Source organism: Myripristis murdjan, chromosome 21 (assembly GCF_902150065.1).
Source record: "Myripristis murdjan chromosome 21, fMyrMur1.1, whole genome shotgun sequence".
In the NCBI taxonomy this organism is placed as follows: Eukaryota; Metazoa; Chordata; class Actinopteri; order Holocentriformes; family Holocentridae; genus Myripristis; species Myripristis murdjan.
Genome location: NC_044000.1, coordinates 10,464,158 through 10,487,535, shown reverse-complemented (window position 1 = coordinate 10,487,535; position 23,378 = coordinate 10,464,158). Strand labels below are relative to the sequence as shown.

General features: G+C 40.4%; 1 protein-coding gene across 1 annotated transcript in view; it reads left to right on the top strand.

Moving 5' to 3' along the window:
- The first annotated feature begins 6,363 nt into the window (after positions 1-6,363).
- Positions 6,364-23,378, top strand: part of col18a1a (collagen type XVIII alpha 1 chain a) — an 87,715-nt gene continuing 70,700 nt past the window's right edge. Inside the window, exons 1-2 of the mRNA XM_030081354.1 lie at positions 6,364-6,504; positions 6,595-6,668. Of these exons, the coding sequence (XP_029937214.1) occupies positions 6,500-6,504; positions 6,595-6,668 (79 nt within the window). The 5' untranslated portion in view covers positions 6,364-6,499. The remainder of the gene's footprint in view (positions 6,505-6,594; positions 6,669-23,378) is intronic.

Here is a 23,378-nt window from a genome sequence, read left to right as displayed (position 1 = left end):
GATGACAACAGTCATCATGACTGAATATAACAAAGAAGCTGCACAAAATTCTGTTTATTTGTAGTTGAGGAGCATCAAAATGTTAATATAATATTGGAGGGAGCACACACCTCCACACTTTGAAAAGGCATGAAACTAAAGACTATTGCTTATCCACTTAGTGCACAAGTCCATAATTATACCACTATGCAGCTCAACATGCATTGCTGCTGTAAAAATGGCCAGTTGTGGGACCAAAACATTTCTCATAATTAGACACAGAATATTATTATTGGTCAAGTTAAACCATATCTGAGCAGTGGTAAAGAACAACAGGCAATGAGGCAACTGGAAAACTTGTTAGGCAAATAAGGACTGAAGGTCAAAATAAAAATGAGTTAATAAAAGTGAAAAATGGCACTGGATTTAGTTAAGATAAATTAGCTAACTAACCAAGATTATTATAGCTAGATTGCATTTTTTTTTTTTTTTTTTTTTAGTTTGTAGCATTAGGGTTCACAATAAAAGCTATCTCCTCTCTGAGGCATTTCTTCTCTCGCTGGGCTTCATACTAATGTTACTTACTCAGAGAAACTGATTCTTTGGCTCCGCCCATTCAAGTCAAACTCAACCAATGACATTATTTCTGCCTCTAAGAAATGCTTGTAGAAATAAAAGTCAAAATTGCTGATCAGACACCAAGCAGTTGCTACAGTTTTGTTAATTTTCATATATATTTTGTTTGATAGTCTCATGCCTTGTGAGCATGAGGGCACTGGCCAGCACGTGGGCCTGGGGTTTTCACTGTGTGAGACTGTTGTGTGATCGTGAGATCCAGCCTGACTGTGGACAGCAATGGCCCTTCAGCTGTTTAGTGGCTCATGTCTTACAGCCTCACACTCCCTCCTCTCTGATTTCAGCTGTTGGAAGTAATCTGATCTAACTCAGACCTGTGGAGCTAGCTGGTTGGTTATGAAATGCTTTGTGCCAGCCATTGGGTAAAAACTTGAAGGGGGGTTATCAGGCCTCGTTTTGAAAGTTTTACATACCCCAAACACATGCTCTCACATACCGTTCCTCTCTCCTGTACCAGACCCAAGACCCTAAAAAACTGTTTTCAAGCAAGTCTTGGTTATTTTATGCTGCTTGGATCACAAGTGGTTTGGAGTGTAAGCATCAAGACAGATGGTGTCAGGTAAGCTGTTGATTGCAGAAAAGTACACTGACTTTCAAAGGCATCTTCAAACTTTCTGGCATTATTTATAATGTCATAAACTTAACCCATCTGGTCCAGGCACGTTCAAGCAAATCCCAAGAATTATTTGCAAGTGACCCGGGTCTGACCTCTAAACCTGTTTCTTGAGTGTAGGAAACTCTCATAAATTCCTGGCACTGTAGCAATGATGACACCAATAGTAGGCCTTCATCTTTCTACCTGTTGCAAGCTCTGCCTTCATCATATCTGTTTCATACTCCAAACACTAATCAAAGGTTATTTATTTATTCTCGTTTTGATTTGTTTTTGTTATTCTCTGGACTCCCCAGCCCCAGCCCCTTTACCATGCAGACTGAGCCCATTCTCCTCAGGCAGAGAAAGCAGAACTGGGTCAGGCTGTCACCTAATATCACAAGGCCGGTAAACTGCAGGACCACAAAAGATGTGAGGCTCCTAAATCGAAACCGAGCTGACATTATGGGCAGAATAACCACCCAGTATCAAATAAATACTATAACCCATCAACAGTGACTTTGTTAAAAACAGTAAACTTCCATGTGAACCGTTTATGTATTGTGCAACCTACCAAAGTGCTGAAGAAGAAGAAAGGATTAGATTGGACTTGTTTGAAAGACAAAATAAATGCAGAGAGAAGAAAAGCATCATAACATCATGGTTCTCAACCCTATGAGGTGTAAAAAAAAAAAAAAAAAATGGAGGAGTCCCCAGTTTTGCTTGTGTGGTGGAAAACTTTATTTTTTATTTTAGAATATAATCTCTTGGTTTGGGACACATCTTCCATTTTGCACCTCTAATAATACAGTTTATGCCATACATAGACTCGGACATTTTTTTTTTTTTTTCAAATGAGGGATATCTTTCCTGCCAAATGGCCTTTCATATCATCGTTAGGTCTAAGGGATATTTTAAGGTATGATAGTGTCTGCTACACGAATGTCATACCCAGCATCTTATGTCATGGCACCAGTAAAGTAGCAGCTAGACATTTGAAACTTTGGTTTCAAATATTGGACCTTGATTTTGTAACTTTTGAAAGCTGATGCTTTGTCAATAGTTGGATTTGCCATGTCATTTTGCAATACTGCAAAATCCCTTTTTGCTGCCTGTGCAGGTGTATTATATATTGTTTATTTTTCCTGCAGGGGAAGACATCACAGGGCACAGTCATGTGGTTCAGTGATGCCAACAACTACGTAGGCAGTGGTCCTAATGGTAATGCTACAGCTATCAGTTTAATCCACAAACTTCAAAAATCTGTAACAGATCACAGATCTCTCCATTTGTCATTAAGTGACATAAAATACAAGTTATCCCATGATCAATTATAAATTTGATACACTATAGTAAAATCTGTGAAACCAAATAAAACTACACATTCCCCCATTTTATATTCCAAAGGCACAGAATTTGCTTCACTGCATCTTCAGACGCTCTTTCTTCTGATCGGCAGGGCTTTTAAAGATTTCAAAATATGAGATCACAAAGCATACCATAAACGGTAAACAGTCTCTGTAAAATTCTCACAGTTTATGTCACCAAGCTTCTTGAAAATAACTTTCCAGTCGCTGTAGATGAAGTATGTCCAATTTCACAGTTTTATCAGCCAAAAACTAACTATACCAACGACACCTTATGCAACACAGAGCATCTATGGAGGTCTGTAAAACATCTTGCCAATGAATTGGTCACTGTCAGTAAAAATTGTCCAGGTAATATTTGCAAGTTTTTATCTTTAAAATTGAATCTTTGAAATTGTTTATTTATTTATTTGCTTATGTATTTTCTATTATGCCCCCAGGTATGGAAAGTCTCAATGGTGCCTCTGGTGGCTGTGTTTGTGAGAACTGTTCAAGGATGGCCAGCCGTGTCATGGAGGGCACAGAGTCTGCAGAAACACAAAACAATCTCATACCAATGCTGGCAGTGATTTTGCCCGAGATGTGGCCTCTGATCTTTTGGTGTGTTGATTATAGCACATACAATGTACCTTGTCCAGAACTTCATGTGCCTTCTTATTCTAGTTCCTTTTCCAAAGTCTTTTTTTTTCCCTGATTGTTTATGAGATCAGCCATTGGAGTCCCTAAAATAAAGAAAGCTTTCTAATGGTTTACTCAATGCTAAGTAAACCATAAAATAAGAAAGTGGCATGATGACTGGTGTGATGCATGACTCATCTCAAGTGGTAAAGTTACTGTGTGGTATTGCCAACACAGTTCTATAATATATATTATATTCCTCTTTGTGTAAAGAGCCCCACCCTGCTCTGGGGTAGGTTACACTACAACATAGCATTTAACAGACAATTTTGCCTTTCTTTTTTCCTGACACTGGAATGCGAGGGAAGCAGACATCCACAGAGCCCTGGACATGTTCAGACAGTAGCCTGGAGGCCTGCAGATAGAGTCTAATACAGCAGAGTCTAATACACAGTGCCAGAGGACCGAACCCAATGCCTTTTCATATGTTATTCTCCCAATATCACCCCTATATGCTCAGACAAGCCATACACAAAATTTAAATACCTGCTTCCCACAAAAGAAATACCACCCAATTCATGATTTCACATTACATAAATGACAGAGAACCATCCAATTGCAGCTGATGAACATATAGACATCTCAGCTAAAGCCAGAGAAGCAAACCACAAATCTGCACAGATCAGTACATGTATAGCTAAACTGTTGCAGGAATACAGACCAGGGGGATGATCAAAACCTTTTTATCTTGTTTGTAACAGCTGGAGACCAAAGGAATGCTCAGTGTATGACTTAAATGCCTATAATGAACATTTTTCGAAGGTTAAAGCATGTTGTTTTTGTTTGCAGATTCATTAAGAGCATTCACTGGACAGTGCTAGAGGGAAGAGCTATTCCACAGAGTCACATCTAAGGCTTTTGGCTTAAGAGATGATGAACTCATTTCATTCAGCATTGTTCAAAAATTATTTATGACATTTAATTTTACGGCCAGTTAGTTTGTTATATGAAGGGACAGACAAAGCAAAAATATCTAAGAGTCTTAGCCCCTGTGTATATAAAATATTATTAGTGCCAGGGTAGCATTAAAAGACATAGTTATCACAGTGCATAGTGGACTGCACTGGCCCATGGGAGTCATAGAAATATCATTTTGCTTTGCAGAGCTTGAAAAGAACACCAACTTCAACCTCTGCTGGCCATCATGTGCAAGTGCAACATATCACCACCCAGCTCATGTCAGGGTGCAAACACTCTCAGAGCAAATGCTATGATTGGATTAATTTGGACCTTGCGGCGATTCATGGCTGAGGCTAAAAGATCTGTTTTGAAACTTGAGTTTTCCATGCAAACTTCAACGTAGATTTGTTTGCCTAAGCACAGCTCAATATACAGTATGTCATGTGGGTCAGCGAGGCACATGACAATATATATATTGATGGCATTTGCTCAACATATTTTTTTCATGCCTGAGTCCTCAAGGCTTAACTTAAGGACTTTCAGTTTGACTGATTGACTGATTTGACTGATTAAAATGATTCAAGAAATTTGCAGGCTCAGAAACGCAAACCTTGTCTGTGCAATATTGTTGATGACCCTGCTGACCCTGTTATTGTCATATACAATGGAGCAGAAGTGCAGCACAATAATGTTTTTGATGATTCCAAAATAACTGAATAATGTCTCCAAATTAAATCAGAAGGGGTAAATCTGCATGTTTATTTACCTGCAGTGAAAACTGAACACACTCAGCTAAGCCCCCATGTCAAACCTAAGTCTTAGATAAACCTGAAATGGTTTGACATATGTTAAGAGCCCTTATCCTCGTGAACTGTGGTCGTCCTCAGGGAAGTCTAACCTTTCTCTTACCTCAAACCAAGATGAACCAAGGCAAATAAGCCTTCGCTGAGACAACATGTGGTCATTACCTTGTCAAGTTCCTTCTTGTGAACCCACTACAACCACTGACAATGTAGATTGTACATGAATGACAGAAGACTTTCCGGTGGAAAACTGCAGTTTACATAGTTGCTGTGTTTTTTCACCTGTTCACATCCACTCCAGCTTATGTCAAGAGAAGGGCATAACCTACAGGTTTTGTCAGAGATTCTTCTGAGGCCACAACACAAAGGAGAGGCTGTGGGGAGGCTTACATACGCTGCCTGTTTTCACACTAAAAATGTAAAGAAATATTAACAGGGAAAATAGGAAACTGATGGTTCATCCTTCTTGTTTTTACGATGTAGTGCACAAATAACTCATTACTTTTGTTTGAAAATTATATAAAACATAAAAAATACAGTTTCCATCAAGATTTATAGTAACACAAAGTTGAATCCATATATGATATTCTTTTGATCTGGGACAATTCAGCCCAGTGAACACAGTTTTTCCCACAACAAGAAATCAGAGTTTCAAGTCTCTGATCTGTGACATTATCAAGTGACATCATCTGGATCCCTTTTCACTGAAACCAGCATGATTTCCAAACAACATGGATACATTTTCTTGTTTGAAACTGGCAGCACCACCATGACATGAAGGTCAGTAAAACAAACACTCTTTAAATCCACAGTGTTTCCCTCAGTACCAGTGGAGCAGCTCATGGACAGCATCACAGATTAGAGTACTGTTTCTCTGGCTTTGCAAGACCTTTGGCTATGTTTACATATTTATAACATCCAGTTCAATGCAACAGCTTTTACCTTTTAAGAAAGTTTATAATGTTCAGTTTTGGGTGACATTGTGGAGAATGTTTACATTTAATTCTATGTTTATTACTGAGGTTGTAGTTTGCAGAGCTTTTATGGCACAACAATTAGATTGTATTGTATTAGACTGTACATATATTGTGTAATTGCTCACTTTTAATCTAATAGATGTTAATCTCATATATTACATTACCACAGAGAAGGACAACAACAATGATAGTAACCTCATAATTGTTAACGATTTAGCATTTTTTCTTGTTCTTTCTTTCTTTCTTTCTTTCTTTCTGGGATACTTGTTAAAGACCACAGAGACTCTGGGGAGTGAAACAAAAGGTCCTGGCTGACTCTAGCTGTTGGGGGAGTGTGTTGCCTTTAGGACCTGGAGGAAATCCCTGTACTAAACTCCTGCGGGGTCACTCGCTGCTCTCACTCTCGCTCTCGTCTGTCTCCAGCACAGCGCTCCGGCCGCATCAGCTGTTCTTGCAGCGTGGAGCAGCGCTGCTGGACCACGGAGGCTGGGCCAAGTCTGCAGCCTCGGTTCCCCCGGGTAGTGCATGTAGTTTTCCCTCTCGAGTAGAGCAAAAGAAGATATAAAGATGAGGTACTTTTTTCTTCAATGTTTCAGATTTTGGTGGGTGTAAATGCATCGACAAAGTTCAGTGTGACCGACGTGCTTGCTGCCTCTCTGCAGGTGTTCCTCGTGGCTGGAGCGCCTTCTCTGCTGCGTCCTTATTCTCGTCAGCCCGGCAGCATCGCAGTGGCCAGGTAGGAGCAAACTTACTGCCAAGTCCAGTGCACTGACCTTGGGTCCACTCTCATTCTCTCATACTTTTGCTTTTGTAGCCTTTCCAGCATGCAACAAGTTTTCTTGTCATCTGGTTTTGTGAAACTGCTTATTCAGTAGAACCTCGTAATTCACAGCAGCCTAAACTTCACAAGATTGAAAAAGTAGAACAGTCGCAAACAACTTTTTTTTTTTGAGTCAGTGTGGCAGTGACTCAGCCTTGTTTTGTGATAAACTGTGGGATGGCAGGAGAAAGGTTGCAAATGGATAAATTGTTTATTGACTGGTAATTTTTGTTTATATGTGGGAGGATTGTTCTGCATGCATAACTGGAAATGCTGTCCCTCATTTTGTCCCTCAGCCCACACAATAAGAAACACACATAGTATTTTGTTGCAGCTCATTCTCAGCTAAATTATGAGGACAGAAACCCTACATTAAGGAAAATGTGTGTTCACCTTTTCGGTGTAGAATGGGATTCAGATATTGACCTCATTCTGCCTATACTGTGTTGTTTAAAGAAGGCTACACAGTGACTAGGTCTGTAATAATGCCTCTTTGATTAGCAGGGTTGCTTTAAGGCTGTGATGATAAAATTCTGTAAAACAGCCATACTGGGCAGGTCAGCTCAGCTTAGGGTCTGTTTACAAGTTTTCTCAAGTCCAAAGTCTTCAGTGTTCAGAAACCTACATTCCTTTTTTGTTTGTCCTATGCCTCGTTTCTTATCTGTCCCGGGACTCTTGTTTCTATTGGCTGCATCTCAGTGCTGAAGGAGGCTTTGCTCATTTGTTTTCTTTCCTTCATGTACAGTGATCTATATGCAGAACAGGCACACCCAGCATTATTACAAACTCCTTGCACCTTTCTTATGTCTTTAATGGTGGTGCACTGAAACAAAAGGTGATGACAGTAGGTCACTGATAAAGCGCACAAAGGGAGTGGTGTTGAATGTATATGAGCTATGGAATGAAAGAACTCTCTTCCGTTGTTGAATTATTTATTTGTGCACCTCACTATTGCCCTATATTTAATTTAGTAAAAGTTCTGTCGGTGAATTGTGCAGCTGTCAGATGACAGGGTTAAGAAATTGAGAGGGTGCACATTAATATTTGATTGACTCTGATCACTGTGGGGTAGACACAACGTTTTGAGGACTTTACAAGACAATCCTTACACTTGTCATGCTGCCAGACCTGGATCACATCGTATTTACAAGTGTATTTTACTATGTAGTAATATCTTGGACTTCCGGATGGGTGGGGTTTACAATATCACGGCAGTTCAGATAGTGGGATGTAAATTGTCAGTCACAGTAATGTAAACCATGGAAGTACACTGTTGTAATTTATTAACCTTTCTGAAAATGATAAATCGTTATACTAACACTCTGCTTTTTTGCCTTCATATGGATACAACTGATAATGAACTTACAGCTGCAGCTTTCAAAGAAGTTGAATTTTTCACAGGAATGCTATCCTGTCTGAATGTGTCCAGGTTGAATAGGCCTACTGTTGGGTTTTTAGCCCAGTGCCTTTGGCTGCCGGCTACATGGTTGAATTTGGTCTGATTCATTCCCAGTCTCTGGCTGGGTCAGGAATCCCTATTGTCATGTGATCTTTGACATGCACCCGGCGTGGTTTTGCCTGGAGGGAGCAGGAGGAGACAGGGGGAGGGGAGCAGTTGTAAGGGGACACCCCACCGGGCCATTTAATGGCTGAATTAGATGCCACATTAAAAATCACAGCCGGCATGGGGTTCCCTCCTGTTCATAGCAGGGGTAGAATGGCCAGAGGGATAGAGAAGCGCCCTTTGGGTTTTTCACATGGAGAGGTGGTAAATGAAACAGGGTAGTTGCTTCAAATGGTGCTTTGTATTTACAGGAGGGGACAGCAGCAAGAAGGATGGTCTCTGTTTTACCCCTACATCTTTTAAAATGCCACACATAAGCTGCCAGGTTTCACTGTGGAAAATGAGCGGCCTTGGTTGGGTTGCATGCTATTCTCTAGATATTGCCGTTACTGGAAATGATACCATGCGGCCCTCTGGTTAGCTTAGCCTATAGTTAGTGATAATGTAGTAACACACAGTGGAATGGTAGGTATTTGCCCCCTGTCAAACATCTGTTGACACATTAGAGATAGTTATGGCATTCGCAGAAAAACGTCTGTTTTCATACCCCAGGTCGTTCCGTAGATCTGGATCTCATATCTTTCCCCCCTTATCTCTTCATCTGCCAGTGGCTTCTTGGCAAAGATCAGATCTGTTCTCAGGTGACCTTTAACTTTTCATCCCGAGACTGAATTTCTTTTTTTCTTGTAAAAACTGAGGTATTTGCCAGTTTCTGCTTCTTGATAATACCATTGTGGGTAACCTCCACAGTGTCATCTTTCTTCAATTTTTAAATGGGTCATTTACACATTTTTATGGTGGCAACTGCATGGTGGTTTTCACACATTGGGCCCCAATCTGTGAAGACCACAATGCAGTTGATTGGGCTATATTCATATCACTCCAAAGTTACTATTTTGGTGCGCAAAATCGGCTGACAGTGACAGTATGGGACAGCAATGTGTTATTACCACTTGTTTGATGGGGCTCCATTCATTTGGCAGTATTCGTTCAAATTCAAAGCACTTTTTTTATTGGTTCTCACATCTGAACTCACACCTTCTCTTTCACCTGTCAATCAAATGAATTCACATAAAAGCATTTGCCACAAAGAAAGTATGGTGTACAGAATAACAAAAACTGTAGCAATATGCTTGTAATCAGTGTAATAAATACGGAATTAAACTGACTTGTCAATATATTTTGTAGATAAATTGAATGTATTCTGAAAGTGGGAAAGGTTTGTTTCGCTGGAGAAATCAAGATCTGGAAAAAAACATGTAGGAGCCCCAAATCTAAATAAATAAATGAATAACAATTACAAAAAGAAATAAAACTGACACATATCCTCAACTTTTTTCTCCTCATGTGTGAACTTCTGCCTTTCAAAGATGAAAGCCAGGTTTTCTGTGATGAAAGGCTCTTAGATTGGTGTCTCTGTTGGAATCAGGTCATAGTAAGCCTCCCCACATGAAACACAATAAATGGATGGACTGTGCACAAATTCTGTTGACTCAGTGGACCCTGTGATGTCTAATCCTTGGATTTTCCAGTCAATAAGCCTATTTTGTTATGATCAGCGTCTCTGGAGGTGCCTCATGTCAAGGCTGAGAAGTGCCATCTCACTTTTGTTTTGGTATACCCATGCAATTACCACAACCACCAGCATTTGGAAGGTTATTAGACAGTAACGCTGTATAGACTATTTTGACCTGGTTTTGTGTTTCGGTGAAGGCCTTTACATGTTGTGTTGCAGGTTGTGGGTGGTAATATGTTTTTTTAAAGACTGTCAAGTGGATGCTCTGCCCCTCCCTTTTTGTCTCCTCTTTTTCTGTGTTTTCAAAAACTTGGTGCAATGGATTGACACTTCCCTAATGCCTCTGTGTTCTTACCAGTGCCAGTGTGACCACTGTCTTTTGTCTGTCACTCACCAAGATATGGTGTGGGCTACATGCTGAACAAGGGTTGACTGAAGCTGCAAATGTCTTGGTAATGGACTGAACGTGCCTTTTTAAAATCCCACTTGATGCCCTGCTGTAAAAACATTACACATTCCATTTGTAAATGTCCCTTTGGAATTATAAAGACACTACCACCACAATGATGTTTACAATGTCCTTTCAAGCAAAGGGACCTGTCTGTCTCTTAAAACTCATACAATGTAGCAGGACCACACTGAAACAAAGTGCAGCTGTCAAAGACCAGGACGAAAAGGTGTCTCTGTATGGAGAAACACGCACATACTAAAGAGACTGAAAAGGAAATGTAGAGCCAGCTTAGTTTACTTAAACGTGGATGTGTTTTTGTAAGAAAACCACATTGGTCACATCCTGCTTTGATTTTTTAATTGGATCCATCTGGATCCTGTAGAGATTCTTAGGGTTGTATATCTATGTTAGACATAGAGAAACATGGCCCGGTTTCAGAGCCACTCCTGCTTCCTCAGGCACACTGTTTGAGTCAGAGTATTTATACATCAGGAACATGTAAGTAAACGTGAGCACTGCTTTATCGTACCCAGTAATAGGCATATTTAGATTTTCACTCAGTTGATTAAATATATAACTTGTCATACAACTCTACAAAGTGTTTATACAGTGTCCGTTTCAGCTAATGATGTTTATCGTCAGTGCGCTTTTATATCATTTGAGTTAACAGCAGTGCAGCTTAACATTCCTCAGATTTCTACCACCTCCTTTTAGCATAATGAGACGCCAAATAAACTCACCTACATATGTCATGTTTGACCCACATGAGACACAGGGCCTTGAGCTGCCCGGTCATTACATTTACATTTGAAAGTCACCAAAACAAAGTGCAAAACTCCTTTGTTCTTAACCCGGCAGACCTCAGTGAGGTCATGGTTGCCTGAAACCAGCGCGGTTCTTGTTCTGTGGTGAGGCAGGGAGGAAGTGTGTTTGGCCAAGCTCCTAGGATAACTATTGGCAGGTAGAGGCAAGATCATGTTCAAGAAAAACCTCAAGGGTTCCAGGCAGATGGATGATAACCAGACACTCTGCTGGGGGTGTAGTCGCGACTTCTACTTGTTATATTGATTTGAAATACATCAGGCTGACACTAAGGGCTCAAATGATCGGCTGAAAAAGGATGCTCATTAGGTTTCCATATCAAAACACTACCAGTGTTGCATTGTGCAAGCACAATAGTCTGACAAAAAATTACTGTTTTCATCTGTCTTCCCTAGCCATGATGTAAAACCTGGCATATATGTGACAGTAACTTTCAGAACTGTGGAAAATCATTGAGAAGTAGTTAGAGTGAATTTACAGGACAACATTTCTTTTTGTAATATTTTCTGCAGATAAGACTGAAATGTTCATGGAATGCACTGTAACTAGCTCAGTATTCAGAGAAGATATTTCTTTTTGAACCTTGCATGTGCTAATGTGACTGCATCTGACTAAATGTTTTTTTTTTTTGTTTTGTTTTGTTTTAATTATTCACTATATTGATGAAGTCATATGTCCGAACTCAGCATCTTGTGAATGTATTGTACCATATTTAAGTCTTGAATTTTTTGCACCACCATCAAAGGAGTTACATGACATGGTACAAATCTGATATTGTTTTCCTTAGACAATATACAGTAGCTTTGTGAGCATTACCATGTGTAAACAAATGCAGTGGCTGGGCTTTGTCCTGTATTTGTAATCCCCCATCCTGTGCCCTTTCAGGGCGAGGTAGTCTACAAAGCATCCTTTTGAGTGTTTCTGACAGCTGTTATTTGTATTTTTATTTGCTCTCTCCGCTCAGTGTTTCAGGTGCTCTCTCATGCTGTCCCTGATGTCAAAATGCTGGGTTGACAGCGGCAAAACACAGAGGGAAACCATAATTACTGCTTATGTTCTAAGAGAGCAGGATTTGTAGAGCCACTTGCTCCGTACACCCAAGTATCTCCAGTACTAATGGTACACTGAGTGCCCTCTTCCCTCTCAGCACCTCTTTCCTGTTTGCGGTGAAACCCTCACTTATTTGCTTGTCTTTCCCAGCCGTAATCCAGGTAACAGTTGGTTGAACCTGTGAAGCTTTTCCCGGCAAATAACAGGAGCCTACATATGTAGGGTTGCCTCAAAAATTTAAACTGAGTGCAAGATGGAGAAGATTGAAAAATAAAAATATAAGTAAATAGTAACCGAGCCTTGAGTTTTGCATGTGTGAAGGTTTGCACATGATGTGGTGTTAATTTAACCCTTTGATGCATGAATTATGAAAGCCTGAGTCAAGATTTTTTTCTTATGTGTTTTTACTCTTCTTAGGGCATGAACACTTTTGTGAGTCTCCATACTTCTTTAAGGATGCAGGACTGGCATTACCATGTCATGATACTAGTATTAATATGTTTTCAGCAACAAGAACTGACAGTCTCTGCATAAACCTCAATGGAGGGGAGCAGCAGAGAGCATTCTAACAACTGATATGCAATTCCACCATAGAAACCATTGCATTTAGGAGAAAATGACTTTAAAACAGCTGTCCACTGTAGTGACCGTGATGCGCCAAAGGGTTAAAAAATGCCTGAACAATGATCATTTAAAAGTGCAAATATGAACAGAAATGAAATGTATTGCCAGAAATGCATCTATTCATTATTTCCCCCTAAAAGTCCTTACCTTTTCTATTCTATTCTATTCTATTCTATTCTATTCTAGTGAGGTAACTGAGTTAACATACTTCCCTGGCTAAGCATATTTGAAGAGATGTTCATTACTCAAGTTTTAAGCTTTTCAAGACAGATTTACAACTCATGTGTAGTTCTGCTACTTTATTTTTAGTTGTGCTGTGTTTAGATGTGGTACTGTGTCAACTGTGTCAGCCCCTTAGGTGGTGCAAAATGTTTCATCTTTTAAAAAGATTCCTGCTCTGCTTTAGGCCAGCATTTGTTCCAGACAACAGATAAGAGGCTGGAACGCCGCATAGCTTCTAATGTTAAAGATTGCTCGGTTGCGTGCTCTCTGGATAAAAAGAGTTCTCTGGACTTTTTCGTCATACACATGGAAAAATATAGCTACTGTACTGCATACCGTTTCTGTATCACTGCATGTTTGCATGTAGTTTTCAGGCTCCCCATTGTTAAGACCATTGAAACTGGAAATTACTGTGCTTTTAGATGGGTTTTGACTTCAGTCACTGAGGTAATAACTGTTGCACTATATCAATAGAATATTAGTAGACTGTTGAGGTTCCACAGTGAACTCTTTAATGGGCAGATGAACTAACAGTTGCAGTGTCACTGCTAAAGACATTTGGCTGCTTTAGGGCCATTACATTTCAATCCAAGTTCCCCTCTCCTCTATGTGGCCAGTGTGTCTGTCAGCATGTAGGCTGTATCCTGGCTGAACACTGGTTTCCATGGCCACCAGGTGCAGATTTTTCCACCACAAAGCCTTATTTGGCCACAGCAAAGGAAATCGGATCTGCCTACCTGGCACTTTGTCCCTGTCTCCAGCTTTAGGGAGTGTTTACATGTCCTCACTAACTGCCTATTGAATACAGGGAGAAATGAAACTAGAACCCTCCCACCCACCCACCTACCCATTTATTTTCTCCTCTGCTAGGAAATCTATACCATCAGCTTTTTATTCTCCATGAATCAAGATCAACTGAAGAGCAACCACCATGTTAAGGCTTTGAAACTGTAAGTTGTGTGGTTACAGTTATGCAGTCATCCTCTGACATTATTTCTTTGCAGCATCAGCCACCTGAAGTGAGTGTAATATTTTAACTGTCGGATGAGATCTCCACTAACACATGCACCAGCTACCACCCAGTGTGGTTTTTATGAATGAATAGACCATTCAGGATTTCATGAGGCCCCTTTGGGGAATGCCATTGTGAGTTTCGGACCTCACTTGCTGTTATACCCCTCTTCCTCCTCCTCCAGCTTCTCTTATCTTCTGATTGACTCTCGAGATGTGCAGAACGCTTTTCATGGCATCCTTAAATTCCACTCATTCACCCGTCCTTCAAGAGCTGCCATTTCTGTAGACACTTCTCTTTTTACCCCCTCTCACAAATCTCACACTATGGGGGTGTGAAAGAGAGAGAATCCCCTGGGAGGGGGAGATTACCATCAAGCCTAGAGCTCCTGTGACAAAAGAGGGATTTGCTGAGTCCTATACCTCTGTCCTCTGCCCTCGCTTGGTGTTGCCAGACGTAGGGCTTGGGATGAGTCATGGTACTCGGTAAAAATGACCTGTCACTTTCACTGTCCTAGTCAGAGGTGGAGAGGTGGCAAAATTGGTGATGCTTCCCAGGTGTAGTCACAGATGGTCAGATACATGCATTTTTTATAGATTATGAATAGTCTAATCTAGTGTTGTACCACTATTTTTTACTCGATAAAGTCAGTATATTGCATTTGCATACATTTACATAAAGTAATACCCAAAATTCATCTAAAGCAATCCCACTAAACATAGTTAGATTTGGAGGGGCCGTCATTAAGTAAAGCTTGAGCATATGTCTATTCTTAAGGTTTCCCACCTGGAATCCCAACATAGGGTGATTTTAAAGTTGTTGTTTTTCAGGTGTTTGTCGATTTTATCAGTTATGCCCACTTTGACTTTGTGCTGCAGTTAGAGGTGACACCATTTCATCCTCTTTTGAGTTTATGTCCTTATACAGTACACCATTTCTCAAAGTTAAGGTGTAGTAAAAAGAAAGTATTCGGCTCTTTTGGCATCATGTGCAGCCTGGATTTTCTCAAACTTAATGCCTCAGTTGCTCATAACTCAGGGGCTGCTAATTGTTACGTGAATCATGAGCGGGCGGGCAATGAAGGGTGCCCTCTATTCACTCGATGGCCATCGTGGGCCAGATGGCACCGTGCCATCCATTGAGAGGCGGGAAGGAGAGAAAGGAACTTAAGCCAACCGTGGGGTTGTTAAAGCATTTAGAGGGCCAGTGAAAGATTTGCTGGGCTGTTCTTCAGCTGAGACAGTAGCATTATCTGTGAGGGACAGGGGGTGGAAGGTCTGCAGTCACATTCCCCTCCTCATTGGTCACTTGACTCGGTGAACTGTCCCATGAAAGTTTGTGCCCAGGCTGAACACACTCAGCTGAACCCTGCAGTTTCACAAGTCGTGTTTATAACCATATAATGTCGTCGTGGAAATAGACTCTTCACAATGAGATTGGTCCTTATTGTCTTTCACAGCATTCCATCCTATACTGTTGTAAGTGTAAATCTTTTGTGACCTTCTGTTTCCTGTCTGCTCAAGTTAAAAGCAGAATACAAGAAACAAGTAAAAACACAGGAAATTCACGAGGAGGATTCTCTTGCACTACATAATGCTACATCAGGTGATTGGAACCAGTTAGTAAAGGTGTCACTATGGCCAAGCTGCACAGTGTTTAAATACACTGATCTTCTCAGTCACTGGATAGAGGGTGTCTATTGTTGTCATTTTACCTTCACCTTTAGCTTCACTTTCATTCAAACATGCAATCCAATTTTTCTTCAAAATTATTTTAAGGACTTAAACATAGGCTTCTACCCACTGACTAAATTATTATTTGGAAGCTTCATTAAATGGCCAGCCCATTCTCATTCCCAAGGCATCAAATACCACAGCTTGGTCACAGCTTTTCTAGATCCATTCACAAAAAGTATTATTCATTCAATATTTTAGTTACAACAATGAGCCAATAAAGCAGTTTATCTCTTTGTTTTATTTGTAAATTATTTATTCATAATTTGAACGTCCTCATGCGAACAGAAACTATGGGCTCATTATCTAGCAGGCTAATGTGGCAGGCCTAGTCTGCTTGGCAGTAACATAATGTTGCCAAGGGATAATTTTTGCAGAAAGGTTGCAATAAACTACGGAAGCCCTAAAGGGCCATACATAAATATATTTTATTTCCTCCGTTTTCTCGTGATAACGAGATAATTCCTCCGTTTTCTCGTGATAACGAGATAATTTTCCTCCGTTTTCCCGTGATAACGAGATAAATTTCCTCCGTTTTCTCGTGATAACGAGATAATTTTCCTCCGTTTTCCCGTGATAACGAGATAATTTCCCTCCGTTTTCTCGTGATAACGAGATAATTTTCCTCCGTTTTCTCGTGATAACGAGATATTTTCCCTCCGTTTTGAATGAATGAATGAAACGTGATAGGCCTGAGATTTCCATCATACGTGACATGTCATGCTGACTGACGTCTCCTTGGACACATAAAGCAGGGGTCACCAATCATGTGCCATGGAGGGCCGAGAGGCTGCAGGTTTTCATTCCAACCAAGACCTCCACCAGGTGATTTCACTGATCACCTCACCTTGTATCAGAAAGGAGGAACTAATCAGTGAAATCACCTGGTGGAGGTCTTGGTTGGAATGAAAACCTGCAGCCTCTCGGCCCTGCATGGCACATGATTGGTGACCCCTGACATAAAGCATAAAGCTATTTCAGCCTGTGTCAGGCCTTGATTGAACAGATAAGTGATGCGGTGATCGATATTCTCCTGCTCCTCTGACATTGCTACACTGACTGATGTCTGCAATGCTTTAATAAACTAGACAATCGCTTTGTTTTCTCGATTTAATTATCTCGTTATCACGAGAAAACGGAGGAAAATTATCTCGTTATCACGAGAAAACGGAGGAAATTTATCTCGTTATCACGAGAAAACGGAGGAATTATCTCGTTATCACGAGAAAACGGAGGAAATAAAATATATTTATGTATGGCCCTTTAGGGCTTCCGTAATAAACAAAACACAACCACCTACATTAAAAAGATTTGAGAAACTGCCCTATTTTAATTCTATGAAGTGGCTATGGCATGGATGATACACTAAGATAAGCATTATAATGATTTTAACAGATTTTGGAGAGAAAGCCATCCTCTGCTTTGTGCATTTTGCCTACACACTGTACTTTAAAATAGTATGATAGATCACTGGTTTTGGATTATCACTGACTTGCCCTTGACCTTATTCTACCTTCTGGGGAAAAGTGAACATGTTTCCGATAACTTTGATGCAGTCCAGTGCAGTTGTCTCTTAATCGTTTGATCTTAAAATCAGAGTGAATGCCTTATGGCTCAACGGCATGCAGAGTGAAGAGCCAACCCGGTTGGCGGTGCTCTGTGGTGGTTCGCCCACACCCTCCAGCTAGTATTACATGGTCTTTGCATTGCTCTCAAAGGCGTTAGATTTCTTTCTCTCAGAAGCACTGCAATTGGTTCCTTTTTGACTCTTACAGCTCGTTTTTCCTTCATCTTTCTCTTTTTATCTGGGAAACTTTGAAAGCATGGTGAGGTCACTGCCCTCTTCATGCCTTAGGGGCAGAATAACTGTAGATTTTATCAGGCCTTGCATGTTTCAGTGAGTGAAGCGCCTGTGTTAGCGAGGAAATTCCTTCACCTCAGTTTATATTTTGATCTTTACCTGTGTCTGTCTGTCTGCCTTCTGCTTGACATTAAATGTTTGCTGTCTTATGTCAGTGTATAGTTTGAGAAAGTGATATATTATGACATCAATACAAAATAAAACCCTGTCACAACTATTTTGTTAGGGATCAAACAGTTATATTTGGGTGATAAAAAAAGCGAAACTTGACCTTTTCCCTCTTTCTGTTTGACTTTTCATAAGTTACACGTCAATGCAGAAGGGTCAAAACATTTCTTGGCTAGTTCACCAAGTTCACTTGTTTCAGATGAAGTCGGCGCACCCGTTCACCAAAGCCCCATCACATGGATTATAGCATGCCTTTGCTTGGCTTAATCTGAAACAGAGGAAGAGCATGACCTGTAGGCTTTTTGTGCTAAACTGCCCAGTGGGGGGAACAATGAGTGCTGGAGCCCTCTGTAGTCTGGCCTGTACTAATTGAGGGCCCTGATATTGTCTTGTCGATGAAAGCCCTCTTTGTCTCACTCACTTTTCTTCATGTATCCCCCGGGCCTCTGATGTAGCCACAGGCGTAACGTCATTCCCTTCCAGCCATTTTCTCCATTCATTATAGGGGATTAAAATGTCAGTTGAAGGTGGAGTATAAGCTAGCCAACGTCATTTACTCAAGGGTGTTTAAAGGTGCTGTGGTCTCTAAGCTAAAGGTTTGTGCCTCCGTCAGCACTTTACCCTGAGGATGAGACTTTGTCTGCCTGTTGGGGATTGGAGGGAATCATCAGAGAAAAAGGTCACACTCTACTCTGCTCATTAATCTGTGTGTATTAGATGTCTTTGGTACTCAGTAACCCGGCAACAAGAATTAGGACTGAAGAATGGGTAGTGGCGCTCAACTGTGGGCCCCCTTCGAATATGGTGCCAACTTTGAGCCACAGCTCCAGCAACTTGGTGATTTGTTCACTTCAAAGGCATTTACATACAAACATGACCAATGCAAAGTGGATAAGAGGGGTAAACTACGTCCCCTGCTTTTATCACATTTGTTTGAGCTGGTTTCACACTGTAGAATTTTTAACAGTCAACTGCAGATGTCAAGGGCTTGGAACTGCGATTTGATCCCATGCAAAGTAGAAGCTTTGTGACAAAAAACGTTTCCCCCTTTCTTTTGACTGATTTATCCCCCTTTGATGGTCAGATTTACTGTCAAAGTGTTGATTTGCTTCGACATGTTCTTGTAGTCCCATGCACGCTGAAACTCAACCCCTGAATGAGGCCATGGAGGTTCAAACAGCCAGCAAAAGGACAATGAACTGGGACTGGCCAACAGATTGATCTAAATATCTTTGCTTCCTACATAACCTGGGCAGCACAGAAATGAGATCTGCATGCACATTCTTTCCACATGAGTCCCTCCACTTCAGCGGAGGATCTTATTTACTTATGCATTCAGGAGCACCAACAGGAGTGGAGGGAAATTCATCCTCAGCATGTGCAGAAAGTTGAGAGGATGGGCATGCACAGTGCCTCTGCCAGCATTTGTTTAATGCTTGGTAAATGGTCTACCTGCATAGACAAGTAGAATTTGTGCATGCATGATGAATGTGAGGATTGGTCTCCGTGCCTCAGTGTAACATTATTTCAATCTGATGTACCCTGAAGAGAAATGTATACGGACTGAGGGAGATGGAATGGAATAATTTAGACCTTTCTTTGACATTTCCATAGCCCTTTCTTTCCATTTGTAGTCCTTCTCCAGAGGGGATCAGGCTGTTTGAAAGTCACAGCAAAGGCCTCCTCATCATTCAATCTGTTCTCAAAGCTTTTTGACTTTTTTGTGGTGGAACTGAACCTAGATTGAGTCAAACAACAGTTGTTAAATTAAGTAGAGGAGAGAACACTGTGCAGTGCAGCAAAGGCTCTAATCTGATAAATGATGAAAAGAGAGACAAATTAGAAGATGTAGAATTACAGACAAGAAGAGAAAGTTTTCATCTTTCTGCATTAAGACCATCCATTTGTCTTAGCATGGTTTACTTATCAGCACCTAATTAAAATTTAAACTGAAATACAGGATTGCCACTGTGCTTCACAACCAGAGAATATGACAAGAAACTGTAATTGTCAACTTCAAGAGCGTAGCTCTTAGCAGTGTTTATAAATGGTGAGCCATTTGCTTTTTATTGGAGTCACTGCACAATCACTTTTAACTGCTCGTGTTCCTACCCCAGTATATAAAGGTAATACGTAACAGTATATAATCACAGCATAATGGTTTTTCTTGAAATTTAATTACAGAGCTTTCAAAGGCTTAGGACTGTGGTATGACATCTACAAGGAGAGCTTGTAGCTGTGTTGTAACTCTATCGTTATTTTTTGTTGCACCAACTTTGACAATTTGACTGAAGTGTTTATGGCCTGGTACCACATATCTTGGGTCCAGTGTTTAGATAATTTATTTAAATCCCTGCCTTTCTCTCATTTAATCTCCATCAGGCAACAGCCAGGAGTGAATCTTGAGTTTGGTTGTGTGAATTCTTCCATGTGTGTCTGTCTGTGTATTTGTGTCTATCTGTGTATTTGTGTATTTGTCTGCAGCTAATCTCACATACTATCAGACTAATATGTTTGCACTTTATGCATCTTATGCACAGTTATGGCTGTATGATCAAGGACCTCTTGTGGTTGTGGTGATGCAAAACCTTTGAAAAACCAGTTTTATGCTGCTGACTCCTCAGCTGTGTTTTTGCCCAAGTCCAAGCACTGGAGATGGGGAGATACACCTGGTGGAGGTCTGCACTCTACTGAGTACACTCTTCTAGAAAAAAAAAAAAAAAGTTAGGACAGCCCTTGGAAATTGCTTGAGAAAGCTGTCTCTGAATTGCATGGTAATTGTTTGTCTTTACACAGATGATTTTGGATTTATTGTTGATGATAAGGTGCATCACTCCTGACAGTGACAGTGTAAAAATTTTCTTCTCCTGGGCTGACTTAAATGACATTTTTCACTGTTTTCACTGATTCATCTTCATTATTTACAATCCCTTCAGATGCCATGGGCTATCTTAGGCAACTGTCTGCACAATTTGCTGCAATACAACTCATGGCTGGGTAATATATTGATATTACATTATCATCATGAGACTAGATATTCTCTTGGACACTGGATATTGTAATATCATGTGTTTTCCTAGTTTCAAAGGCTGCATTACAGTAAAGGGATGCACTTATGAGACTATTGTTCAGTTATTTGCCTCTTCTTCTTTGGTCGTCGTATCCATATCAGTAATGACTGTTTATCAGAAATCTATTGTGTGTATTCATATCTTATGAAAACAACTGAAGTCATTCTTCCAGTATTGTCACAATATTAAGACAGTCAGTCAAACATGTTGTGATATTTGTTTTTATTCATATTGGCCAGTTCTACCCCTGCTGTTTTGGCCAGGTCTGTCTTGCAAAAAAAGATTTGTATATCTCAGTGAGACTTATCTTGGTTATAAAGATTAAAAAAATGCATAGGGCTTGCATTTTCCTGCTTTACACAGTCAGAATGAATGTAGTTTGCACATGGCCTATGATTATCATGACGTCACTGAAACCACTGAGCATTTAAGTTATCATCATCTCATCAACTTTTTTTCAAATCATAAGTAATAATCCATGTAGGGTAATATAAAATGATATTTTAATTGTCTTGCATGGCATACCTCAGTGATATGATAATAACTGTGGGATATCAGATCCCAAATGTTATTTAGCTATTGCCTCAAGGTTGTAAGATGGTCAGTCAAATAAATTCTTCCAAGTGACTGACAGGAGAATGTAAAGAATGCTGATTGCCTGGCAAGTATGACAGTGGACAGTCTCTGAGCGCCGAAGAGGTGGGCCTCCATTTTATTAGATATGAGCACTTCTTGGAATGTGACCATGATGTATGTTTTGTCTCATGTAGCCAAGACGCAGCAGTCAGTTACATGTGTTGTCAAATTCTTGCAGTGCTTTAGAGTTAGGCAGTTTGTCAACATTGTTTATGGTCTCTTTATCATATTGATATGTGGTCAGTATAATAATTCAGATTTGGAAAGGGCAACTCTCTTTTATGCATAGTTAGAAATAGTAAAATATCCTGTAGAAGATACTCCATCAAACGAAAAGCCTCTTTTTGATCGTGGTCATGCTACTTTTGGTGTTAGTGGTGTAAACCTTTGGCTTTTCCACTGTAAATTTGCTCAGGTAACATAGATCTGGCTTCAGCTCACTTTCCTTTGATTCTTCCCAGTGCATAGACTCTGGAGATCACCGGCCAGGTACACACTCAGGAAGTCAATGGCTCTTTCATGCCCTTTTTACTGACTCTGAGCTCAGTTCCTCCCCCATTGCTTCATTGACATTCATTGCATCTGTAAAACAAAGCTGTAGCGTAACCCGCCCTTTTACTTTTTTGCTCGCTGCCAGTGGAGTTTTGTGGCCTTGCGGTGCCCAGCAGCCTCACCTTGTCAGGTGGCAGGGATTAGAACAGTAATTAGTCGGCTCTTTGGAAAAGTGACAATGGCTGGGTCTGTTCCCACTGCTATCTGCCTTAGGGGATCAGCCCCCCCCCCCTCCAGCTAATCCCTCCGCCCTCCCAAAAATCTAAACTTTTCCTCCCCCTCTCTTTGTTCCTGGGACAACAGTGTCTCTCCACCAGGTAAAGTTTGTGTTAATCAGTTTAAACAGGAATTGAAATGCTATGTTATACGCTCCACTCCTTAAAGATTCAGTGCTGTGTAAGTAATGGTAATATTATCTTTAGTTTTTCAATCACATGTTCTGTGTGTCTTAAAAAGTTAATAACAGACGTTGCTTAGGCCATGCATTTTTAATCCCTACACCCTCAGGCTGTTTGACTAGCATCAAACTTGAACCCTGCCTCCACCGTGTGCTTGTTGGTCTTGGTGGGTTTCTGTTTGAACAGTAATGGGCTAAGGAGCATGAAAATGGGTCAAGTGGGAAGTTGAGAGGGCTCAAGCCTACAAGGTGTGAATCTTATTCATGGTCTCTATTATTTAGCACCTCATGTAATTTCATTTTTTCGTTTTAAGCAGCATCTAGTTGGATTGTGTTTGCAACATTGTCTTTTCATTTACCTAAGAATTTCATCTTACTTTCATCTTACACGTCTCATAGCATTGTGGCAGTTCTAATCTGGTAGAATAAAAAAAAAAAAAAAAACGACGGCTCAATTCCCTGTTTCACTTCTGAAGTGTTGTTTTAGATGATGAAATCTGGCAGGCCCTTACGAGTTCACCGTGATGTCAGGTGATGAATGCTTGCAGGCATAATATGCAACCAGAAAAGAATCCCAGTTTTTTATGTCACTGGATGCAAAGTCTGACAACTGAAACTGGGCAATTTTCTTGCCTTTGATAAAGACTTGACAGCCGATATTAAGTGTACTTAACCCTTTGTAAAACCGCTTTGGAAAGATTTTTCTCTTTTTCACAGGGGGGTATAATATCTAGATAAACAGGCTTACATTTCTCAGTAAAAGTGCAGATTTTAACCTGCTTAGCCCCCTAACTGGACAGCATGGTGAATTTCATGCACCCATTAGGTCTAGAAAATACAAAATTAATTTATAACTAATTTCTTCCTTTCATTTAAAAGAGTGTATTTTACTGTCAGCATGACAGCTGAAAATTGTTACAGTCAGTGCAGTTCAAGCCATATTATTT